The following is a 21,568-nucleotide window of genomic DNA, read 5'->3' as shown; positions in this document are numbered from 1 at the left end:
GGAAGGGAAGGGAAGGGAAGGGAAGGGAAGGGAAGGGAAGGGAAGGGAAGGGAAGGGAAGAAACCAAACTATAATTATTCAACAGAGATAGGTAGAAAATAGTATCCAGCTAAGGAACAAATTTGGGAAGGCAATAAGTTTTTCCTAATCAGAACAGAACAAGATTTTTCCATGGAGACTAAAAGCAAAAATGGGAGTGCAGAGTAAGCCTTTGCATATCTGTTCTTACAATAGATTTGTCCAGAGGATAATGGAAAGTGTGCATCACTCTTGAAAGAAGCTTCTCTCTTGTGTGATGTACAGAGATGTACATAGATTAACCTATGAAACTTATATTTGAATCAGCTATTCAAATGTCTATGATGTGACTGCCTACCAGAGAGGCAGAGGTTGAGGTCAGTTTGTTTGCCAAAAGCATGTACTGACCCAATGTTTTGGATAGCAGCCTCAGGCCAAATATTCTCTCAGCCCTGGTAGTTCTTCTGCACCCGTCGCTCTAGGCTTGCATTCTTTTAATATTTATAAAAAACAGCTTTGAAAAGAAAGCTTGAGGGAAGCTGAGGGCAGCATGTTAATCAGGAACATTGAATCGTGGTTTCCTAAGAGGTTAATGATTGCAGTATTCTGAGTTGAGTTTCTAGACCTGAGGAAACATTTCTGACAAAAAGAAAAAAAAAAAAAAAGTAAAAACAACCCCACAACAAAACACTCCAAAGCAAGCACTTAAAACAAAATAAAAAAAAGAACCAACCAACAAACCCCTCTGATTAATCATTATTTTTCAAACAAACAACTTTCTACTAAAAATTCCACTAACTGTGGGACCTGCCATGGGTAAGGCAATGTGTGCAACTCCCCATCACCAACACACACAACACTCAGGACACAAACCCTTCCTTCACAACATCCTTAATAATAAGTCAAGTCCTCTGACTGTCATACACAAGACCTGAAATCCAGGACCTTTTCCTAAATAATTAATTTCACCTTACAGCAGACACCTGGTCAGGTGAATCCTGCCTTAAAAGTGCCATTGACAATGGGGATATATACACACTTCTTGAACTTTCTGAAATGGGGGCTGAACACCAAGGGACTGTGTATCCAAGTGCCAGCTGGTTCATGCAGAACTGTCTGAGGTTTCCTTCTTCCAAAAAAAATCCCTCTACCAGAAATATGCAGCCATGACAAGTTCTCCACAGATAACAGGGATACCTGGAGTGATCCAATGGAAATAAGACAACATTGCTCATCCTCCTTACCTCTGAAGAAGTGGGTTTGCAGTAGCCAGCTCCAAACACCAGATTTTCTAATGACATACTGGATTGGTCTGGTCCCGCCTCCAGGTTGCCTTTGCCAAGCCAAGAACCTTTCCCTGGACGAGCAAAACTGTAAGAAAAAAATTTAGAAGAAAAACTAATTAGAGGAACATTGCTGGAGAAGAGTCACTGTTGTCCCAGTATTATTTACTTCCTTAGAAAATATTTACGATTTGGTGGTGCTGGGTTTTGCTTTTATTAATTTCAATTTGACACTGTAAATTCATGTTTCTCTTGAAAATGATCATTGTCCAGTGTGCTAGACGTAAGTAGCTCAAGTTTGTTTCCTAGACATTCAGATGAGTGGTTTGAGTGTTATCTTTCACTCATTCCTCTCTCTGCTGTCATACAGATCTTTTTCCAGTATAACATCTCACCATCAGAACATTTCCATCTATCCACACAGAAAAATACTCTTACCCAACTTCTCATCAGCTTGCACCTTGATGGATACAACATCTTTCTCTCTTACTTTAATCGTATCACCCTTCCTCTTTGAGTTGTGCATGATCTCTCTTATCTATCAATATCTTCTATAGCTCATGCCAAACTTATTATTATAGACTGGAAGTTTAGTTCCCACTTCTCACTGTCCTGTGACCTTAGTTTCCAGCACCAAATGACAAGACTACAGCCCAAAAACTACATTTGTTTTTGCTGGGCTCAGTCCATTCATCTGGGAAGTGTTCTCCCATATCCTTGGTGCAACATGAAATCACTGTTATCCAAATTCTTCCTCAAAACCCTGACAGAATGTAAGTTTTTTTTTCAGTGTTGTGGTCATTACCTCTCAGTGCTGACTGTTACGGACAGTGTTCCCTTCTGGCTGTATCTGTATGTCTCCTGTCTTAGACCATGAACCCATTAAGAGTGGAATATCTGAAAACTCTGGAATGTCTGCAGTTTACCCAGCCTCAAGCCCACCAGAGCCCTGATGCACAGCCAGGGATCATACTCTGGGTTATTCTGAGCAAAAGTACAGACCCCAGTTAATGATGTAGGTTGCCTTTATGTTCACTGGAGAGTAATTGGCATTTCCAGGGTATGAGTCACCTCTTTCTGAAGCAGTGATACCAAACAGATCAGGGAGATTTTACCCTCAAAGTACTTATTTCTTATTGTGGACTATAAAGAGAGTCCTCATCAGCAACTGGATTTAGATGAGATAACCTCACAGTTAGTCCCTCTGAGAACATGTGCTGTACATAAACTATATCAAGATTTCTAGATGGAAATCAGGCTACTTGGGGAGAATACAATGAGTCAAACTACTAAGTCTAAATAATGATGCAAGCAACCAGAATTGTTCTTTAAAAACACATATAGGCAAAGGTGGAACTAAAATAACTAAGTGCAGAGAAAGAAGGAAAACCCATTTGCTGTTCATACAAAGTGCAGGGGTAATGCCACCTGAGTTTGTGCTACAAGAAACATCTTAAACTGTAATGTGTGAGAACTAAAAGCCACGGGGCAGTGCCGTTCATGCTGTGAAAACTTTCCAGTCTGAGGTTGTTCCTCTGTGTAGATGTGCATCATGTGTCCACCTCAGCTCAGATCAGCCTAATTCATTGACATCTGCACCTGATTCAGTTTTTAAGCACTGACTGCTGTACAGAAAAGCACATAAAAAAATAATCATAGAATCATAGAATCAGATGGGTTGTAAAGAACCTCTGAATTGGACCACTTTCAGAAGGTTAAATGCAAATCCCTGCCTTGCCTGTAGCTCAAAACTGCTGCTTGTTACATATAAATACTGGCAAAAAGGCCATCCCATAAGAGGGAGGATGGGGTAGAAAAACTCAGCAAATGTCTGTTCTTGCTTATCTATGTTTTAATTTATGTAATCCAAGGAATTTCCTGCTGGTTGCTTCTTAGAAGCATGAAGTCTTTCCATGTATTTCCTACACACAACATTTAGGATAAAAATAATAAATAAATAAATAACTATAGCTATTTCAAACAGCCAGGAGATAAACACCACTCTGAATAATTTCAGCTGTTATTGAATGATGTTGTCTGCCCTGGTCTGCTGGCAAGGCTCAAGAAGCAGCAATAAAAAATTATTGCTGTGGTATCAGAGAGAGAAGCTTAAACAAATGTTGCCTGCACATGAAAAAGTCCTCATTTGAATATTAACAAAGCTTTCAAAGGTTTAAAGAAAAGCACTTTTTAATGCCTTTTTAATTTATTTATCTTTTGCTTTTACAGCAGAGAAGGGGTTTTAATCTGCTGGTTTTATGGAAATTGATTTTACATAGCACTGTAAAACAAAAACCTTTTTTGGGAAACGTGCCAAAACGTCCTCAGTATGCTGAGGGAAATTTAAGTGGAAGATTTAAAGACTGCTGAGGTCCCCCTAATATTTTCTGAAGTACATTGTGCTTGAAGATAACTTTTATTAGAAATACCAGGTCGGTTTGCTATTTTTTTTTAAATTATTTATTCTAATTGTTTCTGCAAACACGTTTATTTGTATGAATCATAAACCTTGTTTACCTACATGTCCATTTGGACTATCTAATAGCATTGATATAATATGAACATTTAGATCCTTATCCAGTATGTTAACCTTAGCTTTTAATTGGACTCAGGATAAAAAAAAAAGGTCAAAAGAGGTAATGTGTGCGTGTCCAAGAGGATTAGCATGTGTGCAGGACTATTAATATTATTGGTGAAATATTTTATGATTTTGTTTTTCTTTTTTTTTTTTGAGCTGGCCTTTTGATGACCTTATCTGTGAGATCATTGGTGGCGAGGCACTGTAAGAGTTTGTCCTGAGAAACTATGGATGCCCCATCCCTGGAAGTGTTGAAGAGGTTGATGGGGCTCTGAGCAACCTGGTCTAGTGAAAGATGTCCCTGCCCGTGGCAGGAGAGTTGGAATGAGATGATCTTAAAGTCCTGTCCAACCCAAATCATTCCATGATTCTGTGATTCCATTTCTTTATCCTTCAAAGGTGTCTCCCAGTTATTACAGCAACCATCTATGGACACCCAGTACAGCAAACTGCATTGAAAACTCCATTTTTTCCCTTTGTTACAACCTGCAAGATACCCACAACCAAAATGTAAGAACTTTCTGAGTCAGAGGTTGTACTCAAGCAATTATTTCCAGCAGTCATGGTTACCTTCTATGAATTTGTGTCCATGTCTTTTTGATTTATACTCTTGGCCTCTGTAACTTAACATTCATTTTGGAATGAACTGCACTCGTAATAAGTGCTGAACTTTCTGCTTCTTTTGAACTCACTGTTGGAGAATTGGATGTGGCACCTCTTGGTTCTTGTGTAGCACAAAATATTAAATAATCATTCCCAGTTTATTCTATCTTCTTTGGACAATTCTCTCACATATAAATGAGATGACAGTTCCCCAGCATAAGGCATGGGTTGGCCTTGATAAATTTTAATTCAGAAGTGTTACTGAAGCAAATCAGAAAAAATACTTCAGGGTAGTTTAAAATAACATTATATTCTCTTTCGGATTAAACTTCCCCCCAAAAAGAGGTAACCTTGTGAATTTTTAATTTGTTTTGTTTTGTTTTGGTAAGAAAAACTTTTTTTTTCTCATGAGTTTTAGTTTTTAGCAGACTTGGGGGGAGGATTTAGCAGATTGGGATCTGAATCTTACTTGGGAAAAAAAATATCTTGCATTATTTGAAAGTATGAAACTGTAAAAAAATAAAAACCTTAAAACCCCACACAATCATCACATTTCTAATTACAAGAAATTATAATCTTGTGACAATACCAGGAGAGGAAGTTCAGGAAATGAACTTTTATCCCATTTAGGCCAGATCCTTGGAGAAACCACTTATTTTTCCCCCAGTCCCTTATTCATAAAATATTATTGCTTTAAAAAATTAAAAATATAAGTCCCATAGAAATAGCAGACCTCAGAATTAAACCCTCACAGTCCCCACTGCCAGCTGTTTGCATTTCACCAGGAGCTTCCTTCTAACTCCCACACATCACGAAAATTGTAATGGCACCACTGATTTCCCTCCATTTTTTTAACTCAAAACTTTAATATAGCTTTTGGGAAATTGCTACTGGCACTTAGCCATAGGGTACATGGGTGATCTGTTATTTACTTTTGAGAATAATCTGTGGATGTTTACACATTGTGCTCCTCTAGGCGTGGGTCTCTCTTACCCAAGGAATTTCACTGAGGTTGTAATCAGTGCCTTTAAAATGTTCTGGGCTTTTTGGGTAAAACTGATAAGATTTATTAAAATAAAATTTTTAATGAAAATAGATATCTCTCCTTAGATCCCAAATGTAGTCAATCCCAATCTGATCTGAAATCTCTACAGTTTTTGACTGCTGGAAAATGCTGGTTCATTTGTCCTGAACTTAACCCCAGTTGCTATAAAATTTGAAAGCAGATAAAGGCATTTGCGGATATTTAACGTTGAGTGTTTTTTTGTTGGTGGTGTTGTTGATTTGGGTTTTTTTACATTTTACTTAGAAATTGCCAGGTTTTTCTTATGTGACTTCTCAGCTGGTAGCTCAGGAGACTGGCATGTCAAAGGGGAGGTTTATCTTTGCAGATACATAAAAAACTACCAAATAAAAGAAAATTCAAAGGAAAAATCATCCAGTCGTTATGAGGGAGTGCTTAGAGGAAAATAACATTAACCAGTATTCTTCTAATAAACTAATATAGAAGCAATAGCTCTTTACTTCATAAATATTCCATTTTCTTTCTACAGATTAATTTATTTGCAAACAGGATGGAAAGGGAAAATAAGTCATGAATTTTACTCCCCAGTACTGCATTTGTGCAGTTTCAGATGGAAGCTCCCCGTAAGTAGGTGCCAGCCACAATTACAACTGCAGAAAAATTGACCTGCATAATCTGGACCCAGATTCAAGGTGCACAGGGCAGTACAGTGTGTGTATCACTTATAGATAGATCAGTCATGCTTTTGAGGAACAGGATGCCTGGAAATAAAAGAATTTAGGTGAGATAAAATCGCTCAAGGATGGCCAGGGTTGGCCTGATTCCTCAGTGCAGTGGAGCTGAACAGAACTAGATCAGGGCTGAAATCTTGGAATACTCTGTGTCCCCTTGATTCTGTTTCCTATTTCCAGAGCAGAACAAGCTAAAGACACTAAAATACTGAGTGTCTGTGTCTTGGTTTCTCCACCAACAAAATTTGTATTATATTATTTTCCCATCTCAGATCCCACCAAGATTTCTTGTCTCTCATACAGTCATTTGATTGTGGGCAATTAAGGATTCAATGTTAACAAGTAAAATCTTGAAAGTCTATTTTGTTTTTCAAGTATAATAATGTATGAAAGTTGGGAAAGGAATAGAAAATTGAGGAGAATCCAGAAAGCTGAGAAAATTAACCTCTTTTCTTGTACAAGCAAGACAAAACAGGTTTGCCAGCTGCCTGTGGTGAAGAATCTTGCTTATCTGCAGCAATTTCAAGACGTGCCTTTCTTTTTTATTTCCTTGGTAGTTCGGGTGTTTGTTTTTTGTGTGTTTTGGTGGGTTGTTTTGTTTTTTTTTGATGTGGGAAGGAAGTGGTGCAGAGGTCTATGGAATAAATGAACCATATTTCTTGTTGTTGTTGTTTTTTGTTGTTGTTGTTTGGTTGGTTTGTGTTTTTTTTGTTTGTTTGTTTGTTTTTTTTAATGAGTCCAATATAAGAAAGGCACTGTGCCTGTAGCATGCCTGAGACTAAGCAGACCTCTACATGACAGACCTGCACATTTCCCTTCCGGAAAAACAGAAATATTTCTTGAAGTCAGAGCTTGCAGGAGCAAAGCACCTTTCTTAACAGCTGAGATTGGGCTAATAAGTGCTAGTTGCACTTATAGACTGGACCAGTTGTGAAGCCAGTGACAGTGAGCTGAGGGAGAAGTGAGTGCCTCAGGCTGGAAACCAAACTGATTTACACAAACCAGAAAACTAGAGTCCAAAAGACTTAAGTCCTCCTCCTCCTCACCTTCCTCCTGCAGCTGTCTGTTCACAGCTAGCCTCTGGAGCTTAGGTAAGAGAATAAAAAAAGGTATTTAAGCATTTAATGAAGGCCAGTGCATCAGCAGGGGAATAGTCTCAAGCTTGAACATTGTTCACCTTTTTTTGTTTATCTTTCAACAGACTTGTTGGGCTCATATCCTGTCATACTGGGAAAAATGTGTTTGCCCTTAACTTTCCAAAGAGAACTGTCACTCCTGTGATATTAGGAGAGCAGTGCCATCCAACTTCCCGCTCTAGATTCTCCTCTATTTGTTCCATATCCCAAAAGTCTGAAGTACAGCTCTATGATCTGCAGCTGCCAAAAGCATTTGGTGCAGACACAGCTGCTGTCATTGAGGAAGAGCGACAGTGTCCTGTTGGAAGGGTCTGGGTGTAGGACAAGACACAGGTGAGGGGAGCAGTATCTCAGGCCAAGAAAACAACTATCAAAACCACTGAGCCCTACATCCCAGTTCTCCTCTGTTACTGCCCCCCTGCCTGGAAAGCAAAGTTTTGGGCTTGACTCCAAGTGGTCCAGCTTCCCCATCCACTTCTGGAGTGCTTTCTAGAAGAGTCAAAGAACTCTCAAGGTCAAAGTGAGAGTTTTTAACCAATTTCTAGCTCAGTAAGGACAAGTAAAAGACACCCAGTCCCTTTCCTGCCGTGAGTTTGGACCCCATTAAAAATCTGAGGGTTATGCTCTTTAGAAAAGCTGAATCACAAAATTTTCATCCAAATTGCAAAGGAACCCAGAAATATGAATTTCACTCATTCTCAGGTTGGTAAAAGGTTAGGCCTTCAAAGCCTCAAACCTAATGTAATATTTGTTAGCTCGGAATTATTAACCAGAACAAACAACAACATCAAAATGTTCACTTGTCAAAAAAGCAGGAGGTAAGGGAGGCATCCTGGAAAGGTTTCCCTAACTATTTGTGAGTGTACATTACCCTGAAGGGAAAGGCCTGAATTGGTCTTTCTGGTTTCTCCCTTTAAATGCAGACAATGTGAAAGAATTTTGGGGAGGAGTATTTGATTTGCCAACAGAGCTAACAAAATATGAAGAGCTGAGTCCACAGGGCATATGTGAGCACACAGTTGTGCTTCAGGCAAAATGGTTTTCAAGGAAAACTTAAAAGCAGCAGTGAATTTTAATTTTACATATTTATATTCAGGGTGGGTCTAGAACTGTTGCAATTTTACATTTAAGTCTATCTATATGTGCAGAAATAATATGTATACACACACAAAGTATGTACCATGATGGGATGTTCAAGCAAACAAAACCATTGTGAAACACTGCATAGATATTTTTTTCCACATAATGTAAGTATTTCCATCCTTGCAAATGTTCGAGGCCAGGTTGGATGGGACCTGAAGCAATCTGATCTAGTGGAAGGTATGCCCATGTCAGGGAGGTTGTGACTAATTTATCTTTAAGGTCCCTTCCAACTCAGGTCACTCTGTGATTCTTTATTCCGATGTTTATTTTTTCCTATAATGTAACAAAAAAGACTTTCCAGTCATTCAGGTTCTATTGAGTTACCAAAAAAAAAAAAAAAAAAAAAAAAAAAACTGAAATAACAATGGTCTTTTTTTCTATAATCCTACTAAACTCCAATAATAAGTGATAAACAGGAAAGCTTTGAGCTATGAGAAAATTAAACAAGTTTTAGTTGGCTGGTTTTGTTTTAAAGTGCTTAGAACTGCCATTTATTTTACACTGGTGTCTTCATCCTGATTTATACTTAGAAAATGCATGATATAAAAACCCTTCAGGTTTGGAATATTTATCAAGAAAAAGATAAAGCCTTGGTATCACACTTTAAAATGATTTTATGGGCTTACGCAAATGAGACTCTATATTGTGTTGTCAAAAATCTTCATTCCACTGCATTAAGTAAGTACATGGTATACTTCACAAAGGTCCACAAAATAGTATTTTAAAAGCTATAATAATCTGACTATGGAACAATTGCTCATCATGTGATTTACGCCTAATAACAGTAACAAGCCTGTGCAGCCCCATTCACTAGAGGATAACACAGCACTCAAAACAGTCATTAAGCCTGGTAACTATTGTTCTTTCATTCTTTTCTATAGTAGAACAATAAGTAAATTATCTGAGCAAAACTATCTGGTTAGAAGTAGTCTGTTACGATCTAATTTCACCATTTAAAAAGTCAACACACAGCAGAAGAGAGATACAGCAGTTACCTGTATTACATCAGCAAAAGACAGATATGTCAGTCTGATCTGCTAATATGAGACACATCACTGTCACAGCTCACAGAATCTTAGAATGGCTTGGGTTGAAAGGGATTTTAAAGATCATTTAGTTTTAACCTCCTGGCCATGGGCAGAGACACCTTCCACCAGACCAGATTGCTCAAAGCCCCATCCAATCTGGACTTGAAGATTTTCAGGGGTGGGCCAGACTGACTTCTCAACCTCAGGCTCAACCTCTTGTATTCTCAGTTCATTCTGAGGTGTTGTGTACAGCAATGCCTTCACACAAATGGAGAACTGAAGCAAAGATGTACTAAACCAAAACATGAAACCTGAGGAAAACACTCTACAGGTTCATCTTCCCTCTCTGTCATTGTGTTCTCTGCACACTAATTGACAAGGTTTAGAGTCTTATGGTCATTTGGTAAACAGCAAGATCTTGTTGGAATTAAGGGAAGCTGAACAATGCTTAACGCTGCCTTTTGCTTCAAGATTATGGGAGTTCCCTCCCTCTCAGCACTCTCTGTCTTCTGCACTGACAAGTTTGGGCACTAAGTAAATTGCCAGAAAGACCTTTGCTTCCCTTCGCCTGCTCTAAATATTAGAGGATATTGACCTCCAGCCCTGTTTTACTTGAAGGAGTTCTGAGTTATTTTCTAGTCATTATGAATCAGATAACATAAATCACACCTAGAGCCCATGGCAGCTGGTATTATACTGCTGCACAGTCAAACCAGATAATTCTGCAAAGGATTCTTCCAGTGAAATCATATTCAGCCCTGACTCCTCTGTGCCTCCTCCTAACCATGTTATGAACTACACTCATGCACAGAGGCCAGGGATGAGCTTAGAGTCCGGCTGTCCTAAATGATCTACAAAACGTCACAGGGGGGACAAATGTAAATGTTCTTAGTTACTTTTAGACTTAAGAGGAAAAACTGGCAAGGAAAACACAATTTTCAATTTTCTCACTACAAATGGGGAATAGAGAGATCAAGACTAGTCAAAATTTTTAACCTCTTTCCCAAAATTGTATTACTTTTTCGTCAAACCCCTAGTGCTTTACTAAGGGAAGAGTCCCATGTCAGAGTTTGATTGTAAACCCCAATCTACATTAACCCAGGACTAAAAAAAATCAAAATAAATTATCTGCTCTGCTTCTCCCATCCAATTAGCAAACTGTACGAGAGAACTCAGCAGAGAAATCTCCTCTGCCTTTCCATAGACATTTCTGTGCCCTTTACCTGATCAGAGGCTGGTGTAGAGCCACCAGGGACGCATGGACTGTGACAGAGATCACTGACAGGTGGAAATAGTCAAACATGACAGGGACATGGTGGTGCAGACCTCGCCGAGGGTGGAAGTGGAGACACAGTGTTCGGCTGCTGATCATGGGGATTGCTGGAACATCCCTCAGCCTGCAAGGGAAAGAGGTTTAACAAGGGTTAGTGAAGGCCTGAGTTGTCACAGCCTATAATGTGCTACAGGAGGCAGACTGAGATATGGCTTGAGGTGTGAAATTTTATCACTTGGTAAGGGGTAAGATAACTGAAGAGTATCTTGTGCTCTACTTGTGCCAAGCATAAATATAAATATTAATATAGATATATAAGCGTTAACATAGATATAAATAATATAAATAGAAATTCAAAGAATAAATAATATATGTAGAATTATGTCAATGTATTGTATAAAAAAAGAATAGGTGCAGTGCAATTCAGGTTTTCCCTGATGATTACCTCTGATGTCCACCTACGCACTAGTTCTGGGGACATCATGAACTAAGTAGCAGAAGGAAATGCATTTAGCAAACTCTTCAGATTATCTGGGTGCTCATAGAAGGGACAGCTTACTACTTATGATTTCTGTGTAAGAACAATCAGTCCAGGCAATCTGTGAGAGTTAAAAGCAGTCCTGTGTCAGACACAGCTGAAAATATTCAGAGCACCTTTCCAGATGGTTATTCTGAAAAAATATTTGGAAGAAGTCAAAAAACAAGAGTCAGTGAAGTAACTGCAGAGAAACAGTACAAGTTGGATTAGCTTCTCCTTTTTTTTTTTTTTTTTTTTTCAGTAAATGAAAGCCAAGGCTTTAATTTAAAGTTTATTAAAAGAATTCCAGAATAACTATCCTGGTGTGCAGGCAACCACATAACACCTCAGTCCCATACAGTGCAAGAGACTGAGCTGTAAATTTGGAGTGTGCCTCACCACATCCTTCCAGTGAAAGTGAAACTTCTAAAGAGGAATTGCTTTACAGCATTAAAGACTCTTCTGAAGCCAGTTGTTTCCCAGAACTAGAAAAACCTAGGATGAGATGGCTGTGTACAGTACATGGTCAGTCCCAAGCTTCAATAAACTTTGCAGAACATTTTTTTCTAAAAATCACTGCATTTGTTTATAGCATATCAGAATAACCTTTGATATTATAACAGAAATTAAACGCATATGTTAGAGCACAATTTCATAACTTTCAGTTCTTTTTTTCCTGGCTATCATTTAATGTTTGTTTTTTCTCTCTTCAAGACCCATCAGCAGTGAAGGTCCAGTCCCACCTGCATGAGAGAAAAAGTTCTCACTTTTTATATCTTGAAGATAACAGAAACATGTTCCTAAAATTTATTTAAGTTCTCTGTGGATATGAATAAAATCACATTGGGACAGTCTCAGCATGAAAAACAGGTCAGATGATTTCTCTATGCTCCCACCCCCTACAAACCCTGCTCAAATCATTGGCAGACTTTTTCCTGATTCATTGAGGCTGAATAATATCTGGGGTCACACTTCCTGCAGTGTCTCAGGAAGGGATGCTACTCCCACTTAGATTTTAGTATCAAATGCAGTTAGATGAAATCAAATTCAATGAGAAGACTCCTTCCTCTTGAAAATATTGGAGCAGCTTTGGTTCTTAATAGGAGAAAAGTGCTTAGCATGTTCATACTCCTGTCTTCAGCTAGGAAATACTTCACTGCCTCCTGAGATAAATGCATTCCTGAACCACAGCTCCTGCCCACCTGGAGGTCAATGATGATATTCCCTTTAACAGCAGCAGACACAGAGCAACACTTAAAACCTTTGAAAAAACTTACACTTAAAGGAGAAAAAACGTTGTTCCTTTAAAGAGGAGTATGAGATACAACTTTCAAAGCAGAGAGAAGAAACAGAAAAACTTCAACACTGAGGCAAAGGGAAGACTTATCAAAGGTAACCCGTTTTACAAAGAACTCTCATTTTATCAAAGTAATTTCCCAACTGAACAGAGCCCCCAACATTACAAACTGAGCTTCGAAACAGCACTTACTGTTGTTCACTATCAGTAAAGTGCAGGTCCAGCTTGAGCTGAAAATCTGCCTCATTAAAAGCATCTTCCACCTACAAAAAGAGAAATAAATATAAGGTTACCTTTATAAATTGGCACCTTCATCATAGAAGGCAAAGGTGGGTGGGCTTGTCTGATAAGAGCAAAGGCAAAAATATGCAGCAACAGCAGCACCCCAGTACAGAGGCAGAAGGAAACAAATGTGGCAGTGAGTCAAGGAAATTGCTGAAGGAGTCAGAGGGAACCAGAGCAGTCAGAGGTGTTATCTGCTCCTGAGTGCCCTGTCATGTGATTTGCCCAAGCAAATCACTTTAGACAAGAGTAACCAGAGTGTACAGAGCTCTGCATTTGTTGGTTCCTTGCTCTTTGTGCACCAAGAGTCAGAGGAGCATTTCTGAGGCTGCTCTCCCTCCTTGAGTGAGTCGTCCTTTGAGTTGTCTTGTCAGCTGAACGACAGCAAGGAGTGAGTTTTCCTGGATGAGAAATAGCCGATAGGAGAAATTCTGATCTCCTATAATTAGCCTTTTACTTTGTGTCTCAACAAACTGAGGCTTTTCTGCGTCCTGGTGACTCTTTCTTGCCCCTCACAGATTCATGGAAGAAGTTTTCCAGTGATCCTCATCTAGACCTTTTTCTTTCCAAAATTCAAAGGCTTTTTTTGTTTTTAAAGCTTCAATTAACAGAAGTTTAACTGTTCCCTTTGTGGCAGTGTCCTGAGCATGGCTATACATGGTAGGATTCTGCTCACCAAAACCACTGAAGATACCATAGTACCATGGTACAAGATACTCACTGGTACATTCATCTAACTCATCTAATAGGTCCCACCAGTAAAATTACCCTTCTTTTACTGTCAATAAAATAGTTTAATTGGATTTTTGGAAACAGTGCTGGAGCTGCCAGTTCATTACCTTCATCTGTAAAGAGCCTCATTGGATAACACATCCCAACTTCATCCAGTTAAAACAATTCTAATCAATGGGAATAAATAAATAAATGGAATAAGGATTAAGCTGACTAGCACTTTCTCCTTCCCTCCTTAGAAATGTCTTTTTTTTCCCCTAGAAAAGTAGGTTTAGTAGAATAAAAAAAAAATAATTTCTATCAACTGAAATGGAACTATGAACAAAAAAAAAATACACGCTCTATAACCAAAACATTTTTTCCCTGTGAATTTAAGCATTCTTTATTGTATGCCAGAATACAGTAGGAGATGCACAGGAATGCAGGTGGAAAAGTGAAGTTTTTGACTGGAGATATGGTACTATAAATACAACTTATTTTTACACAATTTTTGCCACAGAAAAGTGAGGTGAGATGCTTGGGTTCTGTCTTCTGTCACTGGAAAGCAACAAGCAAAAAGTGAGCTGCTCCATCCTTAGGTAGACGTTGGAGAAGGACAATTGATTTCTGCTTGTGCTTGTCTCTTTCCACTGACAGTAGACAGAACCTGGAGAAATACGATGGTCTACAAACACTTAAAGTTAGATGTCTTATATTAGGCAAGATTAATTCTACTATCCAAAGCTGATCATCACCTTCTTAACAACAGACCATAGTAAAAATGCACTGAAGGCATCATCAGAGGCACCTAGCCTGCCCTGACAGGAAGGATCCATAAAATATATAACATGGACCAAGTTTAGCTGGGCTTTCAAAAGGTGAAACTGCATCTACAGTGTGCCTTTTCCTGCTGAAAGAAGAAAATTGAGAGTCAAGGATTGACTGTGCTTTGACAAAGTTACCAAAGATGCAAATTATAATCCCTTCTGACGTAATGTAGTATTTCTTCCAGCATGGCCACAGGCATTGAGATGTGAGGAGACAATTCCCACTTCTATTTACTGAAAATCTTCTTTCTCTTTTGTGATTGTCTCAAAACACCTGGAAGTGTGCCTTTCATTTAAAAAAATAAAAAATAAATAAAATAAAATACTTTCTCCTTTTTAATGACTTGTTGTCACTAAAAATCACAGCTGCTGGCAGTTGCCAAGAAAATAATCATTACTGAAGCTACATTCTGAATTGAAACTAGGAATTCAGTGTAGTGCTTCAGACAAAGCAAACCTCTTCCTCAAATAAAGGGGATGAAATTTTGGGTCTGTGCCTATTACTGCTGAGCACCTGCAACTGTCACTGAGATCTAAGCCTGTGTTCAAAACAAGTTCAATAGCTGGTGACACTCACTCAAAACACCTTGAGGCAACGAGCAGATGTCTGAGAGACTGAGAGATACTCTTCACTGCATGTGGTCATGCAGTGAGGTGCATGCACAGGGTATTTTTAATCTCAAAACTGTACTGAAATCAGGCTGCTCACAGTACTGCAAAACTCCACATAAAATCAATCACAGTTCTCTCTACGGAGAGAACATGTTTTCCTTTTTATACTAGCGATGTAAACATTAGGTGAAAATTGAACAGCTGATCAAAAACTGGTCTCTTCATGGGAAAATATCATTAAAAGACTTTTGCACAAGTCACACAACAGAAATTACTCACACTGATCACGTGACATGTTACTATATGGCTTTGATATTTGCTGGACTTTCCTCTGGTTTCCTTTTTTTCGCTTATTAGAGACACAGGTGCATAAGGTCCTTTACACAGGAAACCAACAAAATGGCCTTTCCATAGCTCATACACAAGGGGAACTGAAATTTCTATCACTCCCTAGTCTCCTGTATGAAATAATATTGTCCTTAAATGAAATATTGGTTTCTTATTTTAACACTAATTGGACTATTATGGTTTTGTCCACACTTATCCTTTACAGATTACAATTTGCCAAAAGTTTGATAGACTATCTATTTTGGGTTTTCTCCTGAAAAAAAAAGTTTTGAATTTTCACACCAAACTCCTTAAGAAATAAGCCTGAAAAATGAATCTGGAATATAATTAGTGTTTGACTGGTTAGGCTAAGCAGTGTCCTTCCAGATACTCTGTGAAGGATCTTCAAGTGTTTTTTTTTTATATAGTTTTTTGACCTTTCAGTTGTGTTAATTATTAAAATCACAACTTTTGAAAGAAAAAATAAAGATCCATCCTTGGAGGTGTTCAAGATCAGGTTGTATGGGACCCTGAGCAACCTGGTCTAGTGGAAGGTGTCCCTGCCCACGGCATGAGGTTGGAACTGGATGGTCTTTCAGGTCCTTTCCAACCCAAAACATTCTATGATCTGTGTTTGTAAGAATACATCCATACTAAATGAATATTTTTCTGTTCTGTAATATTCCATATACGCAAATTCCCACCTTGGGCCTAACAGCTTGTGCAGAAATACCCTATACTCATCTGAGCACACATAATTTCCAGAAGGTGCTACCACGTGTTCAGACTGTTTGCTAACCTCTGCCTCCCTTGCCAAAGGACTGTACTCACAGGGAAATGCATTTTATTAAACACTGCTCAGAATCTGTACAATAAAAAGTATTTTCATATGAAAAGTAAAATTATTTTATACAATAGAAAGTATATACAAAGCAAAGTACTCCAATTTCTGTTGAACTGGCCTGGAACAAGGTGCATTATTTCAGTTTTGCATTCGAATTTTTCAGGTTTTCATTTTCATCTTGGGCTTATCTTTTAAAAGCTGTGATAATACTTATTACTGAAGCTTCCTGCATTCTTGTGATGTCCCTCCCTGATATGGAAACATTTAGCCAGAGTGACAGATTGTATGATCTGGATGTCCCAGCTCACTTAAATTTCACTGGAAATTACAAATCTAATCCACTGTGCTATCCCAGATTGCCTCACTCTGTCCTCTCCCTGCTACTAAATTGTCCCTGAATGGTGCCAGCAAGGAAGGAGCCCGACAAGGTACCTGTTTCATCGCTTGATGAAAGAGGCAAAGACTCTTCTCTAATAAGAATGAAAGCAAGAGCTTATGAAAGTAAATTAAACTTCTTTGTAACAATAAAGGCTGCCTCAGCAATATTGTTTCCTGTGAATTCAAAAAGCTGCTGTATGCTGGGATAATATAGAAAGGGCATCTAAAAAAACTGGAGAGTTTTAAAGCACCATTTTTAAAGTGAAATGTATGTTCAATGCCACTTCTTGGCAGATAATTGACGTTTCTTACATTCAGTGCCAGACTGAAAAAAGATGTATTTACATATTTAAGCTTATCTAGGGTTATGTTAGAGGAGAGAGGGGGGAAAAGAATTTAAAAAACCCAGTAGCAAATCTAATCTGGACATCCACATTGGTTTTTTTTGTTTGTTTGTTTAGGGGTGTTTTGTCTGAGCCTATCTCAGCAAACTATCTCATCAGCAAAACTACCCAAGCACCGAGAGGAGAAAGCACATTTCTCCCTTATTATAATATTGGATAATTCCAGCTGTGACAGTAGAAACTACATGGACCATATGAACTCGATGCTCCCATTACCCAGACTAACTCCCTTGTCTACTTATCATAACTTCCATTCACACTAAAAACATTCAATAGAACCTTCACCCTCAGTCAAGAGAACTCACCACACCACACAAAAAAAAGGATTGACATCTGTTGTGTTTTAGATAAGTTGAGAATTAAGAACAGAGATAATATTTAAAACACTTTGAAAATCTCTGGGTGTCTTGCCAACACCAGATTGCAAGGATATCAGCCAACACAGGATATTATGTGACAAAGGTGTAAAGCTGTCTCTGAATAGCTGTGGATATATTTGTCTTCTTCTGAGCATGGTGCCCAGTGGAGTGGCACACTTCTGTCTCTCCCACATTTATATCAAATTTGTAAGCTGTGTAGGACAAGACATCAAAGCTGAGAAAAGAAAAAGAGGCCTAGAAGCATTAAATAGAAGTGCTAATTTGTGCTAATCTACTTAATACACAAAAATTTTTGGAGACCTCTATTTTTTCGTATTTGATTCTTTAGAGTGTCTTCAGCAACTCATCTGGGACAACAGATACATTTATCCTCTTATTCTACATCAGTGAAAACCCAAAGCAACTTCATAACGCAGAAAAATGGGGTTTCTCTGTGCAAAACCATTCTGTAAGTACAGAATTGGGCCTCTTCCCAAGGAGTCTCCTATGGAGAGCCAAGTGTCTGCACAGAGCACATCAAGAGTCAGAATGAGTTTTAGCTGTGAGGAGTCTTGTGGGCTTTTATTTATTTTGCACTTTGTGAGGTGCAAAAGTTCCCTGAATAGTATTGAAAAAATCATCAGAAATCATTCGTGCTCAACACAATGGAAACTGCTATTATTTGAGGGGAGGGATGTTTAATCAGAGATGTTCCACACAGGAAGGATAAAATTAATCTTTGATTAAGCGTGTTGGGACATTTTCCTAACAAATATTGATAAATTTGCATTTAGTAATTTTTCATACAAGCACAAAAAATTCGAGGGAGGAACAAATTGAAGACACTATCTTAAGAAAAAAAAACAAAAAAAAACCAAACCAAAACCGCAAAAAGAAAGTGGGAGAGAAAAGGAAGCATGTTAAGCTTAAATTAGGTTCTCAAGCTGTTTTAATTTCGATCTGTATATAACACATATATATGGGTTGAAATAGGACAAAAGAGAAATATTAAATCTCTTCATGATCAAATAAGAAGTTATACAAGGAAGGAGAGGTGAGTGTCCCTGGCCCCAAGTTCAACACACAGCACATGATTCACACTGGCTGTGTAACTTATAACACCTATTTTTGATGATATGCTGACTTTGTAAAGATGCTGATGTGTCTCTCACCATCATCACTTAGGGCAACTATAAATGCCATGCATTTTGTGCCAGTCCTTGGGCTGGCAAAGCACAGCTGTGACACTTTAGGACAGACTGACTGCCATTCTACTATGAAATTTCTCCCCTTGCTATTTAAGACTCCAGTTAAACAGTATTCTCCATTAACAAAGATTGCTCCTGCCTTGTAAATCCTGGCAAGGAGCCACTGAAAGACATTGTTTTCATATCAGTAACAGCAAGACATAGGTTCTCTACAAGTTGGGTGGCTCAGATCAGGTACATCCCTTGTGTGGCTGAAGGAGTAGATGGAAAATGGGGAGAAGGATCTCAGTATGGACCTATTCAAGCTGAAATACAGCAGAAAGCAAAGAGGTTGTAAATGGATTATAAGGAAGTGTAAGCTCAGCAGCATTTCCACACACTCCTGCAATCAGGAGCACTAAGGAGAAAGGCCAGGAGACCTCTGAGTGGTGGAAAGGGACTGGGCAGCTGTAGCAAAAAACAGTGACAAGAAAGAGGAGACATCAGTGATAATGGAAGAGGAAGCTGGTCCTGGCAAGATGAAGCAAATTCCCAGTTCCCTCAGGTGTGGATGATCTACAGAGCTATGTAAAGTGAGTGATCTAGTGCAAAAATGAACAAATTTTGGTTGAGACACTTGAGTTTCTGATATACTAATTTACCAGAGTATGTCAACACCTTATTCCACTGGAAAGCCAAGGTGTAGCCTACTCTTCATAACAGGCACAATGCAGAGGGTTTATCTGACCTCATGAAGGAGGTTTACAGCATCAGCATTTACAAACCATCAAATAACAACAGGCACCCTCATCAGTGTAGGTATTGATGGGTACAGGACAGTCAATCTCCTCCTAGTGCAGCTGCTGGCATACTGGTAAGGTAAATTGTGCCTTTACCTCCACCAGCTACACTGCTGAGACCTCTGACAGCACATGGACATCATGACAACTTCTTAAACGGAGTTACCCGTGCAACGCACACCTAAAGTTAGGCAAGAGGAATTCCAGGCCTCCTGGTTTTCATGTGCATCCCAAAACAACTCACCCTTTCGCCATCCAGAAGCAGGTGCACTCTGAAGTTCATTGATTCATTAAGAATGATCTCTTCATTTCTGTACAAAATCTGAAATATTCTGCTGTAAACGTTGTTTTCATGAACGCAGGCTGAGCAAAGGCTGGAATCACCTGCACAAAACACAGACAGATTCCTGGTGTGATTTCTGCAGTGAGATTGCTTTTTCTCCTGTGATTCATTTGAGGATTACCTAGCTAGTACTCATAATTAAACATAGCATTCTCAATAATTAATGGTAGGGGAACAGATTGTTATTGCGAGTTCCAGGTTCCCAAACACGATATTTAAGGAAAATAAAAGTTAAACTCTAGGCAGGCTGACTTTCAAAATGAGAATAGCTGATCCTGTGACAGCTGATCCTGTGACAGACCTCCTAGAGAGGTCTGCTACCCAGCACCATGAGGACTGTGGGTGTTCACCTGGGAAATTTCATCTTTTATCTGCAATGGGCATCTTTCAGAAGAGGGAGTGTTCCTAATAGGGAGTCTTTTTGTCATCTCTGGTGCTCCCAGAAGTTACTACCTGGGAGCAGATCTTGAACACAGAGACTAAAAGTACAGAAGGGTCTTAAAATACAGAAGCATAAAAAAGTTACCATTTTTCCAAGATACCTGTATAATCCTTCAAGCCCTTGACAAATGTTTATGGTCAATTTGGTCCATAAAACTGGGATAAATCTGAGGAACTCAAGAACCAAAATGCTAAGCTTCTCCACATCAAATTCAGCCAACAGCCTCATCTGTGTGATGTATAAACTCCGGTGGGATTTATCCTTCCTAACTTTTAGGTACCTCCAGTGTATGTATTTTGTTTTGGTTACAGTCAAGCTTATGGAATTCAGGACACTATTAAAAAAGAAATGTGTCTGCTTTGCAGTGAGGCAAATTTTTGCTCCACGTCCACTGTTTGTTGAGTAATCTCTCTTTCACTGACAGGAAAACAGTGTGACTTGCTTAACTGTACAAACCCAAATTGGAAGCAACATGTTCTACAGTGAATACCTTCCAGAGGAGCCTGTAACGACTCTGTGAACTTTTAATGAACAACTGGGCACCAGAATTAGGTACTTTCGAGTTGTATCTTGGCTGTTAATCAGAACTCCCTGCTAATTCTACTTTCATAGCCCCAGAGCAACAACTTGTAGCAAAACCTACTCAGAGCTGGTTTTATGCCTTTATATCATTCAGTCCTGTAGGAATCTGAGCTTTTGAAATATAGTCCTTCAGCAAATGTTATTTTGGAACTCTCCCAATAAGGTGTGCTTAAAAAAGGTGTACCAGAACCAGTCCTTCAGAGACAGACATAAAGAAAGCCAGAAGGTACGTGCTTTTTAGAAAGCATAGTTTTTCAGAAGGTACTTCTGAGAATTTGGACATCTGTAGAATTGTTTTGAGTCTGTGGGCTGTGGTAAGATAAAAGTCCAGGTCAGAAAGTCTTAGGGACTGCTGGTTTGTTAAGAATTTCAAAGCAGGATAGGTCTATTCTGCTGTGCTAAAGCTACTGCTTTTCACATAACTTGCAATCAGAGGTTAGTGAGTCAAGAAGAAAAGATTTCCTGAGGTAAAGTTTGGTTAGGGGGAAAAAAAAAAACAAACAAAAAAAGGTCTTTAAAGAAAAACAAACTACAACAAATATAGTAAAGGTCCTGGTAGACAAGTGAATGAAGTTTTGTCATTAAAATGATTAGTTTTGTGGTGCCAGTCTGCTGGAACTGGAATAACCCACACAATGAAATATCTCCCAAAAAAAAATAAAATCGTATGGGGCAGACTTGATTAAAGGTCAATAAGACCAATAAGATCAATAAGACCAATAAGACCAATAAACTTGAGCTAATTAATTAGCAGAACCATAGAGCTGTCATCCAGACTACACTCAAATCATTTTCCTATTGCTGACTTTCACAAAGCACACTCAGGAACAGCCCAAGTG

At 38.7% G+C, this 21,568-nt stretch overlaps 1 protein-coding gene across 1 annotated transcript in view; it reads right to left on the bottom strand.

Annotated features, from left to right (window-relative positions):
• Positions 1-21,568, bottom strand: part of FAM135B (family with sequence similarity 135 member B) — a 118,543-nt gene that overhangs the window by 60,718 nt on the left and 36,257 nt on the right. Inside the window, exons 3-6 of the mRNA XM_027909147.1 lie at positions 19,607-19,746; positions 12,824-12,894; positions 10,768-10,941; positions 1,263-1,389 (exon numbers count right to left, since the gene is read on the bottom strand). Coding sequence (XP_027764948.1) covers positions 1,263-1,389; positions 10,768-10,941; positions 12,824-12,894; positions 19,607-19,746 — 512 coding nt within the window. The remainder of the gene's footprint in view (positions 1-1,262; positions 1,390-10,767; positions 10,942-12,823; positions 12,895-19,606; positions 19,747-21,568) is intronic.

Source organism: Empidonax traillii, unplaced genomic scaffold, assembly GCF_003031625.1.
Source record: "Empidonax traillii isolate 1590-97213 ecotype Southwest subspecies unplaced genomic scaffold, ASM303162v1 scaffold1962:size128196, whole genome shotgun sequence".
NCBI classification, from domain to species: Eukaryota; Metazoa; Chordata; class Aves; order Passeriformes; family Tyrannidae; genus Empidonax; species Empidonax traillii.
The sequence above is the reverse complement of the archived record's forward strand: the minus strand, read 5'-3'. Positions and strand labels throughout refer to the sequence as shown.